The sequence below is a fragment of the Anopheles maculipalpis genome, chromosome 3RL, assembly GCF_943734695.1.
Source record: "Anopheles maculipalpis chromosome 3RL, idAnoMacuDA_375_x, whole genome shotgun sequence".
Lineage (NCBI taxonomy): Eukaryota > Metazoa > Arthropoda > Insecta > Diptera > Culicidae > Anopheles > Anopheles maculipalpis.
Window position 1 is genome coordinate 31,364,681 of NC_064872.1, and position 17,979 is coordinate 31,382,659.

General features: G+C 42.6%; 4 protein-coding genes across 5 annotated transcripts in view; 1 reads left to right on the plus strand and 3 right to left on the minus strand.

Moving 5' to 3' along the window:
• LOC126565087 (phospholipid phosphatase 2-like) overlaps positions 1-8,374 on the plus strand; it is a 40,954-nt gene extending 32,580 nt beyond the window's left edge. For both annotated transcript variants that reach the window (XM_050222225.1, XM_050222224.1), the window contains exons 3-6: positions 4,320-4,478; positions 4,590-4,660; positions 7,714-8,011; positions 8,089-8,374. In XM_050222225.1, the coding sequence (XP_050078182.1) occupies positions 4,320-4,478; positions 4,590-4,660; positions 7,714-8,011; positions 8,089-8,256 (696 nt within the window). In that variant the 3' untranslated portion in view covers positions 8,257-8,374. The remainder of the gene's footprint in view (positions 1-4,319; positions 4,479-4,589; positions 4,661-7,713; positions 8,012-8,088) is intronic.
• LOC126565568 (protein JTB) overlaps positions 1-17,979 on the minus strand; it is a 137,323-nt gene that overhangs the window by 118,611 nt on the left and 733 nt on the right. The gene's annotated exons all lie outside the window — the stretch shown is intronic.
• LOC126564202 (peroxisomal multifunctional enzyme type 2) lies at positions 10,251-14,445 on the minus strand. The gene is made up of 5 exons (XM_050221171.1): positions 13,800-14,445; positions 13,211-13,725; positions 12,439-13,036; positions 10,533-10,718; positions 10,251-10,462 (listed from the first exon to the last, which is right to left on the minus strand). Exons 1-5 carry the CDS (start codon positions 14,443-14,445, stop codon positions 10,251-10,253), a joined length of 2,157 nt encoding a protein of 718 aa, XP_050077128.1.
• On the minus strand, positions 16,166-17,974 carry LOC126560557 (glutathione S-transferase C-terminal domain-containing protein homolog). The gene has a single exon (XM_050216514.1). The coding sequence runs from the start codon at positions 17,972-17,974 to the stop codon at positions 16,166-16,168; it is 1,809 nt and encodes a 602-aa protein (XP_050072471.1).

A 17,979-nucleotide genomic window follows, 5' to 3' on the forward strand; every position in this document is an offset into this window, starting at 1 on the left:
TAAACAGATTTTCACATTTTCGAATGCTTTTATCTTCCCCTAGCCCTAGAATGCCTAGCGATCTTCCGAAGAAGTTATAGATGGGTGTGGATGGTATATATATGACTTTTTCTTACCACTTCTAGGTTATAGTTAGGTTATAGTCGATTTATTCATCACCCATTAATTTTCGGAGGATGTCAAATACGTCTAAAAAAGGACATGTGTCGGAATAAAGTAATATCAAAACCCAAGCTTTATATTTGTAAATCTGTGTAATCCAGCTGTCAGAACTTCGGTCGAAACAGTCAGTCGAAAATATCCTGAACAAAGAAAAACTTGAAACCTGGCATGGACGACGATATTCTTAGACGAAGTTGTCCTTATAAAAATCGCTCATTATGCCGGCATTGGAATCTTTCTTACGGCGTGCTCGTCGTCGGTCCAATAGACTTCTGAAGGATCCCAACAGAGAACAATGCAGCTTTTTTAAACAAACTATTCTGTTGGAGTATCTTATCCCATCACTCAGTACCTAAAACGTAGTTTTAACAAAAACTAATTCTGAATTTTAAGACAGCCATGTCTAAGATCCTAGGTAATTCCTAGGCCAAAGACTGCTTCGGAAGGGGGTTGTAAATAATTTAATCAGGATTCTTCCTTGATGTAAAATATTAATGTCCAACGAAAATGTTTGAAGGAAGAGTAGCTTGAACTTGAACTGTCAGAGAGTAAGAAAAAAAACATTGAAAAGCAGTTAAAATAAGTAAAGCTGAACTGAATATAATGTCTGCGTGTGAAAGAAGCAACGTTGTGCTGTTTGAAAAATTAAAATTATCAAACTTTCTTTCTCGAGAAGAATTTGAAAACGGTATAGACAGCAAATCACAACTTAAAACACACATCTTTGCGAAGAAATAAACTTTCCCTTTGAAAGACCAACAATCGTAACCAACTGCGTCAATAACAAAACAAAAAACGTTAACGTGCTACATGCTCAACCGGCATACTAATTTATTTTACGTTCTTTTAAGAGCGTAGCGCCAACTATGCGCAAAACGGTTCTCCAAATCCACAAATCAAAAGATTAAATTTATGACTCCAGACAAACAACATCTTATTGACACATGTTTTCCTGCTGTAGGACCAGACCTTGTGAGCACGTCTCTGAACCCATATTCCTGTTCCAGGTCAGCTAGTGCCCACAAGTTTATGGGTTGAGTTTTATGAATTATTAATAGTTTTGCTCGCGCATAGTAATAATTTTAAGGTCTGACATTTCGCTCAACACGTTGTTGAGCATAATTAAAAAGACGGCAAACCAAATCGCTTAAAAAACCCGTCAAACGGTGGTTGAGATGACAAGATCGAATGATTCCCGCTAATCCACGTGCTTTTTGTTATCAGTACGATTTTTTTATCGTGTTCCATCTCCGGATCTAGACGGACACACATTGTAGCGATCCTTCAATCGATCGTACCACCCGTCGTGAGGGACGACGCACACGGGCGATGCAAATGTGAACAACTTTTCGAACGCAAGCTACCAAACAATACCATTCGTGCACTGGGGGACCTGAGATTTGAAAGGCTACCGACAACACAAACACGATGTATATCAAGCCCACTAACGATGAGCATTCGTGTAAGCATTTCATTCTCGCGGGTTGCTGCTGCTGCTGCTTACACGGAAGGCTTCTTCTGATCTTCAATCCGAACACACGGATTGGCGCTGTCCAGCTGGTATTTGTGGCGCGCCAACGATCGCCAACACCTTCGACGGATCTGTGTGGGCAGAGCTCTGCAGCAACAACAACTGGCGGATACGTGTTGGTGGATCAACAGAAGAAATTAAAACACGTTTGCTTGCCCCGATGTGTCCCTAGGGGTGGCGTTCACATAAATCAAACACACATCTGCGTGTGTACCCTTCTTCTACGGCGTGGGGATTGATTTAAATATTTTGACCTCCTAGCTCGCGGGTAGGGACTCGCACCCTCAGAGGGAGTGCAATGCAATCAATGATCGGCAGCTATCGAAGAATTGGACCTCCGACGCCGACCAACGTGATATGTGCAATAAAGTGGATCTCCAATCCGTCAGGGGTCACTAAATTAACCACGAGACGACCATTTTCAACGCCCCAAAGGTGCGGAGATTAAGATCGTAAGCTGTCGGTTTAGAGCACAGCACATTAACATTCATGCTCGATCCCTTTCGACCGGATCCCTTTTCACGTTCCATACGCGTTCCACCGGCTCTGGAGCCCGCGTCCGATGATCGTGCGCTGAAGAAGATGAATTCATTAATGCCGCCAGGCACGCACGGCGACTAACTGGCGATTGACGGACCTGTGCTCGCTAGATTATCGCTTTTGTCGAATTGAAGCGGTTCAGGTCATAAATCGTTTTTCTCTCCCTTCGAGCAATTACATTTTGGGTGGTAAAATTAAATCAACTTTAATGTTTTATGTGCCTCGCTATAGGATAGTGGTGAGTAGTGGTAAACCATGAATCAGAGATGACAATTTATTAGTTACTGATCGTCGTCTTTCCCTTTTTCGATGCTCTTCGTGTGGTTTCATGCATATAGCATTTAGCTGGGTGTGAAATTGATTGGATGGCTTGATTTGATGGTAAATTGGGAAACTGAAAGTTTACACGTTTTTATTCTTTTTGGGATTAAATTACAAACAGATTTATAACTCTTCGGGTGTAATGGGCTGTTGTGAGCATTGATAAATTCAAATCTAATCGCACAGACCTAATGGATAGCTGTTTCTCTAAATGGCTTTATCTTAATGAAAGAGTAACGGCGGATCATTTCATGAGGACGTAGGAAAATTGAATTTTTTAGGCGTCTACTTTATCATCGTTTCACCATTTTTACCGCACCATTTTTAGTATTCAGCATAAATGATTAGAAATTATTATCCACCGGAATTTAGAAGTATATTTCGTTGGTAGATTTTTTGTGAACTTCTAAGAATTGCAAAATTTGATAAAGAGTATAAAAGCCAAGGGTTATGCGAAGATATTCAGAAAAGATAAACATATTTTGTAAAATAGAAGCAAACAGTGGCGGAATAACCTATGGACGGAGATTGCGGCCGCCATAGGTAGGTCGCAGTTCAGAGATCCACTCTTCTTCGGGTCAACAATTTTTATCTAAATGAGCCTGGAATGAGATGGAAATTATCCATTCCATCTGGGGCCTGTAAACAGTTTGATCCGCAATTGGGTGTGAAATACTCCTGCGTCACATTCTTAAGGCAATTGTCAAAATACTTTGTTGAGAGAGGAATAGGGTTGCAGATTCAACTGTAGACTTAGTTTTTATGATGTATCTGGAGTCAACACAGTACAAGTAATTCTTCTTTACTCTGAGAGCGTTTAGGTATCTTGAGTAGAAGTATCTTGATGTCTGTTCATGCAAATCTGAAACCATGAGCATCTGTAAGTGATTGGCGATCAATTAGAAAAATACCGGTTCGAACTGATTATATAATGAATTTGTGTTTATGCGACATTCGATTTAAAAATTCAATTGAAGCATATCATGTCGTACTTTTTGCACAAAAAAATTCACAAGCACTTTGAAGCATTCGTAACTTTTCTCATCGTTGGGAATCACCTTACGGGATCAATGTGTTATTTTTATGATCTACTTCTTCATGATCTATCTTTATGATAGACAGAATGGGATCTATCAATCATCGCGATACCTATACCCGCACTATCATTCTAATAATTTATTGTACTAGACAGCATTCCAAAGAGACACGGCACAACGTCGCGGTAAATAAATGTTTACTTTAAAACATCTTCAAGACTCTTGGCGACTCTTTCAAAGAACTTCAAACCTTATCTGATAAGATCCGATACGGCCACTCGTAATTGGCCACTATCACACCTGTAGATGGTTGATAAAAGCAGCAATCAGCGTACTTCGTGCCCTTCAACAGAATCCTCGACACCTAGCCTTCGCTTGGTACAAATTTCATTTACCTCATATTATCAAAGTGAGGTCTTGCGCGAGAAAATGTTGTCTTGTATCATAGGAACTTTATAATACCTAATACGTATTGCCTAAGAATCAACCGCAATACAAGAATGTATGTTATCTGATAAAAATGGCTAAGAAATTTCATGCTCTTCGAGGGTTCCTATCGCTTCATATACTAGCAATTAATCAGCTTACGACCCTCGAGATACTTTTAAAAGGACAGAACCCCGACACACTCGTACAGCTATTAATCTCGCCCGTCGTTATTTGCCTAGTGCGCCCATTATCAGTGGCTTATTTTTCATAGTATTTTCTCCACCCATTTTTTTTTGCAGATATGGCTGACAGAAGCATTCCTCTACACGCCATCGATCAGTCTGAGCAAAACTGAAACAGAGTCGCGGTGCCGCGGTTCCTGGCGGGAAGCTTGGTACTGGTCGAAGAAGTATGGCCGAGGGCTTATCACCATGCTAGTCATCATCGGTACCATAAAGGTGGGTTTGGGTTTCTTCACATTTACAATAGGCGGGAAGACAAGTTGTATCGTTTAATCTGGACAAAAAATTGTGTACAAAATGGTTCAAATTATTTCGTACCTTTTTCAGATTTTTCTTGGTGAATTACGACCTCACTTTCTGACCACCTGCCAACCGGATGTCGAATGCAAGGGTACCGAGTAAGTATCGTTAGTTGTAGTCAATGCTTAAACGTGTTAATTGGAAACATAATGCGTATAAGGTTACGAGAAATCTCCAAGGGGACAAACACATCAATTTGTTTAACCTACAAGCTTATAATGTTCGTTGTTCTGATACAATGATGTACTTTGTTCTCCGATGGGGTTATTTATATTTGTCCATAATCCCGGTTCATGTTAGCATCACTAATATATGCTTTACGCGACACAAATTTCTTACTTCATTTTGTGTCTTCTTAATACTTCCAGTAGCACAAGCATGATCTAGGTCAAACAGTCTACGGACAGTCCCTAAGAGATGCACTGGTTTTAGGCTTATGGTTGTGTTTAGCTTTGAATTTCATTGTAATTCGAATGAGATAATGTATTTCATACAATTGAGTTATAAAATCCATAATCAGTGTTTGTTGGAAATCTGATGCTTTGTTGGACGCTGACAGACAGACACAGATTCACAGGCACTGACTAGACAGATTTGATCTCAAAACGATTTGTAAACAAAAATCAAATAGTGAAGAAAAAACTAGAGAGTGAAATAATGTGTGGAAAATTGAATATTACGACATTTAAGACTTTACACAATAGAAGTACAACAAACAACGATTTGAAAACGTATAAAAAATGTAATAAATATCCCGACGCAAACATTCGCCCCTTCAATTCGTATGTCATTGTTTCGATAAATGGTGATGCGCTTTGTTTCTAACAAACATCTTCTCGTTCAAAAATCAATATCCCGACGGTCACCGACGGCGTGTTTACATTCCTTCGCCGTCTGGTAAACCCTTGTAAATCATTTGTTTTGTAAAATTTGCTCACGCCAGTTTGCGTCTCGAGCAGCGTGTTTGCGAAATTCCTCACAAGCAGCGGCACCACTAACCCGAAAAGCTGATCAAGCACTTACCTCACGATGATCGCTCTCGCGAGGTAGGCAGGCCTTGATAATTCTCGAGGATCCGTGTGGATGGAGTTGAGATGGAGTGGATCTCTCTGTCCAGCTGGTCCTGCCCAGCCAGTTCCGGTTGGTGATGATTGAAAAGCGTAATATTTTAATGGCCCGACAGTTGAGCTGTTCTGGTGTCTGCCGAGAGGTGTGGTCCCACGTATTTTGCGTTAAATGCGTAAATAAAACGAGCGTACCGGATAATGGATGGCGCGCAGGACCGAATCAAACAATGAGTAAAGCTCCTTTCTTCACTGAAATTGACGATTATTACATGGTTGATGCAGAAAGGCAAAATCTTAATCATTATTGCGATGGCGATGATGTTATCGGACACCCAGATAGCTTCAGTTTCATGGCCGGTGCGAGGCAGGCAGTTGGCAGCAAAATTTATGTTCTCACTGGATTTTAGAGCGATCGTAAAATGAATCCTTATTATACCGGCAGGCACATGACAACGTATGCATGTAGATTGTTAGGCATAGTCCGTCGAAAAGAACAGCTCCGATCCGATCTTTGCTATATTTTGTGGCATTCTTGTGCAGTGATCATCATCGGAGCGATCGGACGAACTGTGACTATTTAAATTCATTTTTGTGGAATTATTTTAAGCTTCTTATTTCTACAAATGTGGACACATTGCCATGCGTCGTCTATAGCTGCGCTAGTTGAGACTAAGCGGTCGTATTTTATATAAGCAGTGGGAAAGCATAAACCTTAATTTACGGCCACATACAGAAAACTATCAAACTGCATCGATACATGCTTTTAGTATTTTTACATGTAAAATATGCAAACATTTCAATTGTTTCGTTAAAGTGTTTACGATCATATTTGTTCCCCTCGAAACAAATAACGTGTTCAGCTCTACGAAAAAAAAAACCTAGAGGGATAAAACTGTCATAAGCTTTAAATAGAGCCATCCGCCAACACGGACCTCCAACCCGACTAATAAAGCTTTAATGCACTGCTCACTCACGAACTCACTCTCCAATGCCAATGCAGATTGTCATTGAGTGTTAAGTGCACGGAAATAGTTTATTTCAACTGCTCCCCTTCGACCTATTGTCGGTCGCCAAAGCACCAGAGCCTAACAAAAACGCATCACCCCGTCAACGGCAGTTTGCACGATTTAATCGTAATGTGTGTAAACCCACCCAGACACGCATTTTATTCCAGGCATTTTATTACTTTGTACCAAATATGTGCAGGCTTAACTAGCAGGAAGGAATGCTAGTTTTACAAAGATGGAATCACTGTATCAGAATAATTTATTGTGTAAAAAAATCGTTTGATTGTTTGTTATTAACGTGAAGATAACATTATTTTTTAATCAGGAACCAGAAATACATTGCATCAAGAAATTGATGTTTAATAATTTATCTAAATTTCATCTACAATACACAGTAGTTTCAATATGGATTTCGACATTGATAGGCGGTCTTTGTACAGCATCATACTGCATTTCAGAATAATAATCTAATATTGTCCACGTTCACGGCGGAGAGCCGTCATACTCAAATATAAATAAATAAATAAAAATTGTCCACATTTCCTTTCCGAAGGCAAAGCACAAGTAGTTTGCGTGGAGGATTAGATCAATTTTAGATGACTTATCATCGGTTATCCTGTGATTTGTACTATACACAATGGAAACAAACCGTTACTGCCAGTGTGAATAGGGCGTAGTGCAGTGTGAATAAGCATTAGGCGATATATTTGTTGAATTTTGTATTATAAATCGTCACTGTCCGTATAATCTGTCCGCTTAGCAGTTGTTAGCGTCTCTTAGACTTCAGAACCGTAATACAATTTTGTCTATGTAACGAGCACATGAATGAATACCGACTCCAAGATCTTCATGTCATTTAAATCATATCAGAATCCGGGAACCGTTGTCCAGGATTTTTCCGTTCTAGAATTCTCCCTAATTCTCTCTAACTAATTCATCTGTTCTGGAGTTTAGCTAAAAGACAGTAAATGATCCAACCAATCAAAAATCTGTACAGAAAAAGTCTATATAATTTCTCTACAAATAAATTGAAGCACTGTAACTGATCGGTTCAAATTATTCTCCTTCCCACAACAGATACGTCACCTCGTACACGTGTACCAACAGCGACGAAAGTCTGTACTTTGTGCGAGACGCCAGCAAATCCTTCCCTTCGGGCCATTCCGCCATGTCCGTATTCGAGGCAATCTTTCTCATCTGGTACCTGGAAAAGCGAGTGCCCCGACTGCGGACCCTCTTCACCGTACCGCTGCTGCAGATGGTACTGATGTGTTGGGCCGTGTTCTGTTCACTATCGCGCATCACCGACCATCGGCATCACTGGTGGGACGTACTGGCCGGTACGGTGGCGGGATGTATTGCAGCGTTCATGACGGTAAAGTTGGTCTTTTGCTCCCTTCCCAATAGGCGTATATGTCTAATCAATTCTACTGTTATTCCTCCTATCGGCAGTGTCTTTTCGGATGTCACAACTTCGACACGAGCAAACGGAAACGGAAGACATCGCTATACACCGATCACGATCACAAACTGATCAACACTGGCAGCGGAAATCCGGCAACCATCGGTACACCACTTCACAAGGAAGAGATCAACCTCAACAACGTGATCCACGCCTGACCGCGCAGCTGGAAGCGATCCTTGGGTAGCAGGGAGACCCAAGCCCCGTTCGCTGCCCGTATTCCACAGAAACAGTATTTTGCGCTATGTATTGTATGACGATTCGTTGCGACGTTTGCTCTAGTGGTGGGAACAAGCGGGTGGTGTTGTGTTTATGTTCCTTTCGTCGATTACGATTTTAAGCCATCTTTTACGCACCATTTGCGGAAGGGTAGACGTATTGGTTAGCCACTCCCGGTGGTTATAAGGTAATCCGCATACGAAAGGAATAATACTTCTTATCACGTAGAGACAGAGAAACATTCAAAAAACTTCCCCCTGACGAGCGGCGACGGTATTGTGATATTATTCAATAAGTCATCAACATATGTGTAGTAAATGTACAAGAACAACAACAAAAAAAACCCTCAACTTCCCGGAACTCGCCCTCAAATTAGTCGCTAAAGTGTGTACATACACCAAGCGCAATTGAACTAAAAACATGTGCCAAACCGAAAATCGGGTCTGTCGAACGACGGCGTGTGAATAAGCAGGAGCAGTCTGCGGGAATGATTAAATTTATCATACATATATAGAGATACAGTTTCTGTATCCTTAAACCGTTAAGAAAAAAAAAACAAATAGATTTTAAAAATCTTCCTCAGTAGTTAGTTTTGGGATAAAGAAATTAAACAACACAGTCACACTAAAGAAACCCAACCAGGGGAGGGAGCACTATAGCGGAAGCGAGGTTATATTATTGTATTTTATGGTCAAGGAAAATAGAGAAAAATATATGTATTTGTATTATTTATAAATATTTAAATGAAGAAATTGTATTTATGTATTATTATTTCGTTATCAAATTGATTGTACTGATGTCTCGGAGTTACTTATCGAGATTTTTTTGACTATTTTTTTAATTCCAGGAAAAATGGAGTTGACCGAATCCGGAGTAATTTCCGACATTAACTCCGGATTCAACTACGGAGTGCACTGCGGCATCAGCTGAAGGTCATTCCGAATTGCTCCGGAGTCAACTGCGAAATTACTCCAGTGTCTTCTGGGGATTTAATTTCGGTTTCAAACCCAGTATCGAAATTTCTGTCGACGCCAGAGTAATTCTGTTCTGTAAAACAACCAAAGGTTGTCCTTTCGATTATTTTTAGATTTTTCATTTTCATGCTTTAGTCCCACGTTGAGCCTTTCAACAATCCTTTTGGGTTATTTAAAAAAGAATTGCGTAACTCTATAATCTGCCTGGGATCATTTGTAATTGAAGATGGTGACGGTCCTGTTCCAAAAAGTAAAGAAAGAAGTATCCATAGCTTGACCAAACTATCATAATTTAAACCTTTTAATTCTCCTGAAATAATGTCATCAAAAATAATTGATTAATTGATATAACAAAAGTAATACCAATTTTTTTACAAATATTCTTTTTTCTTCCATTTATTGCCCATAGCCCCTTATGGTTTGTGTAGATGTATGATTTAACGTGCCAACATGATGCGTTGAATTATAACAAAGTTGTTGGATGTACCAGCGTACTAACACGGAAAACAGTTTTAAACCATTTAAAAAAAATACTTCCATTGCCGCATTTGCTATAGCGAGAACTGTTACCGAAAACTGCTTATCAGTAGTAAGTTTAAAGTAAAACAAATACAAGAAAAGAACGTGTATAAAATCTTGTGCCCGGTCATGCCGCAGCAATATAGCATCTAATCTTTTTCCCTGTTGTACTCTAAACAAAACAAAAAGAAACCTTCTAATCCACTATTGAGTGTGTGTTTGTTACACTGATTGACCAAAACGTTCCGTTCCCCTTCTTCCAAAATACGCGAATGGTGTGTGTGTGTGTGTTAGTGGTGTATTTTTTTTCTTCTTCTAAAAACAAGAAAGTTAAACTTTGGAAATGTACGTACAGACGAGACGGCTCACATCAAGCAACTGCTTCCGAACACATGCTGATGTTTCGTATCGCTCCACGGCAAAAAGCAAAAATTGCATCCCTACAGTTTTGCCTCCGTCTTGAGCAGCGGGGCCAACTTTTGGGCCAGCATAATATTGCCGGTGATCTTCAGCTTGCCCTTCATAAATGCAGTCTGGGGCTGCAGTTTGCCGAGTGCCAGCTCGAGCATATCTCCGTCGGCTATCGTCATCGTGGTGTCGGCTTTGCCCTGCACCGGTCCTTCGTACACTTTCGCGTTCTTCAGATCAAGCACTGGAAGGGCAAAATGGGAAGTTAGCAAGGGTTGTGAAGGCATAGAGCCAATGGAAACAATTCTACTTACCCCACTCCTTAGCCACCTTACCACCGCTCGTGATTTTGTACAGGAACACCGCATTGATGGCCTTCGCCTTGGCCTCGTTCTCAGCCACGCGGTCCTTAATGCCGGCGAACACGGCATCGCTCTGTAGGGCAACGGCGGAAGTCATGTTCGGTTTGATGACGATCTGCTTAAAGTCCACGTACGCACCTGGATGGATTAAGTGCAGCGGGCAAGAGCGGTTAGTAGTGTTCCTTGCTCAACGAACGGCGGGATGAGTATGTTCCCTGTGTTCACTGTGTATCGATATCGCAAGCGAGTAGACACACTTCTTCCCTCACTGATATTGGTCCGTGCTTATCAACCTCTTTCGTGCATGATAATCGGGCTTATGGTGTGTGTGTGTGTGGCTATGTAGTGTGTATATAAAGGTGTGTACAACGGATTCTTCTAGCTTGTGGCAAGTCAAAAGTCACTACTTTAAATAAATGCCTCATCACGCACCGTATTATCAAAGCCACCTCCCCGGGGGGAGTTAATGCCCGGTGGAACTTTATCATGTTGCCCGTTTGATCCAAAGCAAGCATGTTAAGACGCGGAACACGGTATCGCAACCACCGCCTAATCCTATTGATTGCTTTATCGATTTCTTCCCCACTACAACAATACGTCTTTTAACCCTGCTCTTCGTTGAAGATAAAACAACGTATTACCGCACCGGGAGGGAGAGGCCGAAACGCAAAGCACACACTTCATGCCCTTTTAATCGAGCTTGCCGCTTATCAGTCACAGAAAGAATAAAGGTCAATTAGAACTGTTTACTTTCAGCACCATCATCCAGCTTCGGCACCAAACAGTGAGCACTGCACTATGAGTGCATTTTGCCGCAGAACAATACCCGAATAAATGCATTATTTGTGTAAAAAACATACTGTAACTCACCCGTCAACTAAGGCACACTTTTTACAAGCAATAAGCTTTAACACGTATGTTCAAAGTGGAAATAAATTATGCAGAAGAAACCTTCCAGAAACAACACCGTTTTTCCCCCTTTTGGCTGCTAGCGGTGTGCGTGATCTTTGTTGTGACAGTTTTCGCTTGACAGTTGTAACGATTTCGCCAGCACACTCTTCGCCCGACATCGGAACAATGGGCCAAACAAAAAGTTTTTTTTGCATTTTGTGTTTAATAATGGAAAAATGTCCATATTATTCTGATTTTGTAGGAAAAATAAAGGCTAGCAACGATTTATCAAGCCCGATTAAAATACCCGTGGCAACCGCACATGCCCGGGATAAGGGGAAAAACAAGGAGGATGTGCAGTGTGAAATTTATACAACATTAGCTTAAGAAAAGCTAGAATTACGGAACCGAGCCACAATACTTAAATTGAAATTTTAAAAATACCCAAGGAGGCCTTCTATAAGCTTAGTTGCATGGATACGATCATCGTATACATTACAAGTGACCAGAAAGAATAAGGATCCAGCCTTTCCGGCCTACTTGGCCTCAAATATATTTTGTTCAAGTAATCCAACACTGTTAACCGAGCATGTCCGGGGGATAAGGCAAAGAAAAAGGAGGAAATCCCTTATAAATAATGATTAATAATAAGTTTATCGACACTTATTATTTTTACTCACTAAAAATTAGCTTTTCCACGAAAATTTTAAATTCACAAAAGCCCACAAACAAATAATATCGTGTTTCAAGCTATCCGGCTGCAAATTGACTGTCGTAATTAGTAGGCTTGGTGTACAGCACACGTACGTCTCCACCAGCTCAACTGCTATTAATCCCCTCCACTATCGTACGAGCATCATCGTATGAACGGTTCGTTCCAACCGGAGACCCCATTTAAGATTGCACAACCACCACCACATTACGTCAAGTACTAACGAACGGTAAAAAGCCAAAAGACCGTACTTACCCGATAGTACCTCCGTATTCGTTTCCACCACAACCGTACGGAAGCAGACGCGATTGTTCGGTTCCTTCCACATATCGACCCGGAGCGTTTGACCGGGCAGTACCGGTTTGGAGAAGCGTACCTTGGCCGCACGGAACAGGGCTGGATCATCACCACCGAACTGCTTCAATACAGCCTTCACCGAAACACCCATCGTGCAGAGTCCGTGCAGAATCGGTACCTTATACCCAGCGATAGCCGAAAAGCTCGGATCGATGTGCATTGGGTTTAGGTCGCCCGATAGCCGATAAACAGCAGCCTGGTCTTTGTGCGTCGGAACTTCCACCGAAGCATCCGGCGAACGTTTTGGGTTCGGTACGAGCGGTTTTACCTCCGGACCGGCCTTTGTTTTGCCGTTGAAATTTCCGGCACCGACCACAAACGTGGAGCTTTGATTGCGAGCAACCAGTGTGCCTTGCTCGTCGTACGAATCGGACTGAGTGATGACAAGGGCGCCGGATTTTTTGTCCACCACGTCCAGCACGGTCGAGGTGGTCGTCAAGACGCCCTCCGTTTGGGGTGCCTCGAACAGTTCGATGTATTGCTCACCATGAAGAATCTAGAAGCGAGAAAAAATGGAATATTGTAATAAACAATCTGTTAAAGCCACTTTAGTGGGTTAGCTTACATTTAGTGCTGTGTTTAAAGAATCTTTTAGGAATTCGAATTAATTCATATAATTAAGAGATTCATTGAGATTCATGAATCGGAATCAGATTCACCCACTACTTACATTGGTCAGGTCAAACGTAGTATGCTTAATGGCGGATGCGGTCAAGCTTGATCCCATCACGGACAGCAGCCCAGGAAGGATAAAGAACGTTGGCAACACACTAAAGTCTGGATTGTTTTCGTACAGGAACTTCAAATCAGTTGAATCGCTCACGGACGCACCGACACCGAGTGCGTACAGAATGGCATCCTTGAATCCGTACCGGAATGTTTCCGTAACGGAGTTTTCATTGTTCTGCCCATCGCGCAACTTTTCCAACACTCCCACCAAATTAAGGCTCGCTTCACCGATCGCATTGAGGTGGCGGGCATCGGACATGTCCGTCACACGGTTCCACACCTGTTGCACGTATTCGGGTGAAACGTCCTCATCGATCGCGGTACGAAGAACGCAACCCTTGCCACGCACAAAGTGTACCTTGGTGGCCCAACCGGCCGCACTCTCGATGATCGCACCCGTATCATCGCACGATTCGTGGCAAAGGTAGGCCACTACTGGAGCAATCAATTTCGGTTCTAAAAAGAAAATGAAACAATACAACATAAAATGAATATTCCACTCCATCCGGATGCCCGTAATTAAAACTTACTAAGCTCATTGAACAGGATTTCCGGTAAGATGCCCTCCGTCATACGGGAGGCTGCCGTTGGCACGATCACATTGCAGTGAATATTATTCTTTGCACCCTCAATAGCGACCGTGTTTGCCAGCCCAACCAAACCCAGTTTGGCCGCACTATAGTTTGCTTGCCCGAAATTGCCATACACTCCCGAATTACTCGACGTCATAATGATGCGTCCATAGTTTTGCTTCTTCATTACCGGCCAGGCAGCGCGGGTCGTCAGGAAGCTACCCTTCAGATGCACATCCTGAATCAAATTCCAATCCTCGTCGGAAATGCGTGCCAAACTACGGTCGCGCAAAATTCCCGCATTGTTCACCAGCACATCGATTCGGCCAAAGTTTTCCAACGCCGTCTGGATGATCTTATCACCTTCGACGACCGAGTTGTAATCTGGAACCGCAACACCACCGGCTTCCCGGATCTCCTCCACCACCTTGTCCGCTGCGTTCGATTTGCCCTGGCCATGGAAATTACCGCCCAGGTCATTCACGACGACCTTTGCACCGCGCGATCCGAACAGCAGTGCGTACTCGCGACCCAGCCCAGCGCCTGCACCGGTCACCACCACGACCCGTCCATCGTAGCGTAGCTGTTCCTTCGGTACAACCATGGTTACTAGCACGACTTTCTAGCAAGCACGCTCCTGAAAAGAGAGTAGTAATTCAAGTGAGCTGAAATAACTTTTGCAAAATACTGCCTACCCAAAGTGGTCAAAGTTTCACTTTCACACACAGGGTTGGAAGATGTAATTTGAATTGACTTTTTTTTTTACTGTTGACCGGTGCTGATAAAGTCGCACCAACAAGAACAATAAATAAATCGTCGACTTATCTTAACTGATAACGTTAAATAACACGGCAAGAAAGCTAACGGGAGGACTACTGCCTGTGTACATTTGCAAGTCATTACGAACGTCGCTCCAGACAGGTTCATCAAGAGATGCCAGATAGCATATAAAGACAGCAGGGGGGCAGCAAAAGAAACAAAAAAGCACCACATATGTACTACATACATAACCGAGAACTATGAACCTATGATGTATGTATTGTGCGTTCGAAATACCTTTATTTATTTGTATAAAACCAATCAAGTACAGCACGCACTTTTTCTACTCGATTCACTGTTTTACAAATTAACAGATTTAAAACAACGATAACAAACAAATAAACATTCACGGAACGGTCCACGGATCACAACACGACCGCACCAAAACAATCGAAAAGCAGGAATGAATGGAAAGCAGATCGCAACGCAAGGTTAGCTCACAACCACCATGTTCAATTGAAGTTTGACAATAGAGAGCTAAGCTGTCAAACTTTGTCGTTTGAATTTGGCCTGTCTTCGTTTCAAATTACCATTGAGCAGGAATTAGTCGGAGTAGACACAAGGAGCTACCGGACTAGGGAGAGAAGGCAGAGGAGGGTGGTTCTGCGGCAGCCGAACCACTGTACCGCTTGCTTGTGGTTCTGCTGGAGGAAAATCTATAACTTACCACATTTTCGGTCCACGACATATCCTCAAGAAATCCCGTCCAGACCGGATGAGATCACAAAGCATCATCGCGTTATACCGATTCCGTTTTCGGAATCATTTCTGGTTCATTTCAGAATCTACTATCAGGAATCGATTGCCGAAATTTTGATGCGCTCCTGAATCGATTCCGATCAAAACATCATTTCGTCCATCACGCTCCGCATACACTCCCTCTCATTGGACAGTTTCGGATCATGTTGTATTTCACATTCCCCTATAACGGATATTGTGAAATTATTATCGGAACCGTTCTAATCTCTTCTGGGTCGGAGCTAAGCAGACTGACACCGTTTATTGTTTCAACCTACCTGAATGATATTAAGTGCAAGCTACTACATCCGCAGGAAGATTTCATCCGATCTCCCTAATTATTTGTGCAAGTCTTTGAGAGGATCTCTTTCAAATTCGGGAGATGTTTCCCCTTTGATTTTCCTATAAAACTCTGATCCGTGGTAAAATATTTCGACTGACTAGCCCAGGAAAAAAAAGATTAACTCTCCGACCTTAGCAAAATTGGTGACGCCCGACGTTCCAATGCGTTGTCAGCAGATACGCGGATCTACTGTTAGGAGACAGTCCAGGAAAAAGCCTTTCGCTAGCTTGCTTGAGAACGATAGCATTAACATCATCGGGCACATATCCGCTGGAATTTCCGAACTAGATTTCTCAAACTTAAAACATCACTACAACTCCGTTCCAAACGTTCGAATTAGCGTGCTTTTTTTTGCTGTAACAATCAAATTCTTAACATTCATTATCACCGTAGACTACAATTGTTCCAGGCTTGTTATTCTTACTCAAACACTCCCATACACGCCCACCAAAAGACGGTTCTTTGGCGTACAGGTCTCATCCTTCAACCGCTTGCGCAATACTACATATCCTAGCTCTTCTGCTCTCAGTGCCCGGTCCCGATCGATCACATCCATGCAGTAAAACCCTTGGTGTGCTTTCGCCACATTCGTCCTATCACTCGACAGATCATGCGTTTGATCCGCACAGTGCGCTAGGCAGAAATATTCTTTCAGCAGCAATTCCGACCGCTGGAAAAGCTGGCTTCTTGGATACGTCACATGCTCGATATTGTACAGCTTGCCGTAACAGCACGGACAGCTAACAAAGTGTGCACGATGGGCAAAACACTTCTCCAGCACAATGTCCGTTGCAACGCCACACGCATGCAGTGATACGCCGATATCGAAGCGAGCGGTGAAATAGTCCAAATTGCATTGAAAAAACACCACATTCCGCAAGGCAAGCCGACCGACACGTTCCATCGCACGTTGTTGCGATTCTTCCTTGTTTTCGAGCAGATAAATTGTGCAGCTGGGTAGAAGGTAGGCCAACAGTATACCGAGATGTCCGGTACCGGAGCAAAAGTCAACGATGATTGATCCGTCGGTAGCCAGCTGCATTACTTCGTTTACCAAACTTTCTAGCTGATGACGCTTCCGGAGGATGCGAGCGGGCGGTAACTTGCCACCTTCTGGACGCGCATCTATCGGTATCGTGTCCCAGTTAAATTGGTTCGTCTCCCAATCGTTCTCAGTGCTACCGATGTCGGTAGGGATTTGACTAACTTTACTCAAAATATCCAATACCTCGGCTTGGTTCGTCGTCAATATTTGGTCACCTTTCAAGTTGAGCTTTTTGGTGTCTGATTTGTAAAGACTAAATTCCTTCGGGATGATAATCTGCACCTTCTCCAAACTTGACCATGTTAGTGGAGATGGTTGACGAACGTTCCCAACAGTCATCATCAGTTCATTACATACTCGCTTCAGAGTCCCATCGTCATCTTTGTCCACGCGCTCTAGCCACTCCATAGTGTTGGGACACTTTTCACGAACAAAGTCCTTCGTCAGGCGACACACAATCAGGTCAAAGCAAATAAACAGTATCAGATCGGCCAGCGTTTTGTCGTATCCTTCCGCAAACTTGTGGTTGGCATGGAAATCGAACCGTTCCTCAGCGGCTACTAGCTTCTGATGCTCTTCGTTCGATGATATGCGCACATTGTTAACCAGATTGATCAGTTTGTAAATGTTGTGTGATTTTAGTGGCTGCTGTAGATGACTTTCGAACTGGCCTAGCTCGTTAGGGAAATTGCTGCCATCCACTTCGTACGAGAGTAAGTCCTCCACGCAACGTATTATATCAATTTCGCAAAACTTTGTCCACAGAGAAGCATCCGCCGGTGCTACTAGTGTGTTACCCTTGAATCCAAGCAATCCTTCCGATTTTGGGGACTCCTTCACGTGTTCCTTTGTCAAGCGACGACAAACTCCGCAAAGTCCGGAAACAATCGTATCGATGCGTTCGATCGAGATCGAGGGCAATTGACAGTATAGAGCAGGATCATCATTCTGAAGCATGTTCGGGGCGGCAATAAAATTGCCGACGATCATCGAGCGAGGAACCACAACTGGCAGAACGTTGGAAGTTGCTTTGCATTGCACAAAATGTACAACAACGTTCGATGGGTTAATTTCTAGGTAACGGTACAGCACCAGCACGATGAATGTTTCGAGCGGAACTTCTAGATGGTAAAAAGTATCATCCGCAGCAGAATCTTCCGCTCGATAGTACTTGAGGTAAAGCTTCATCGTAC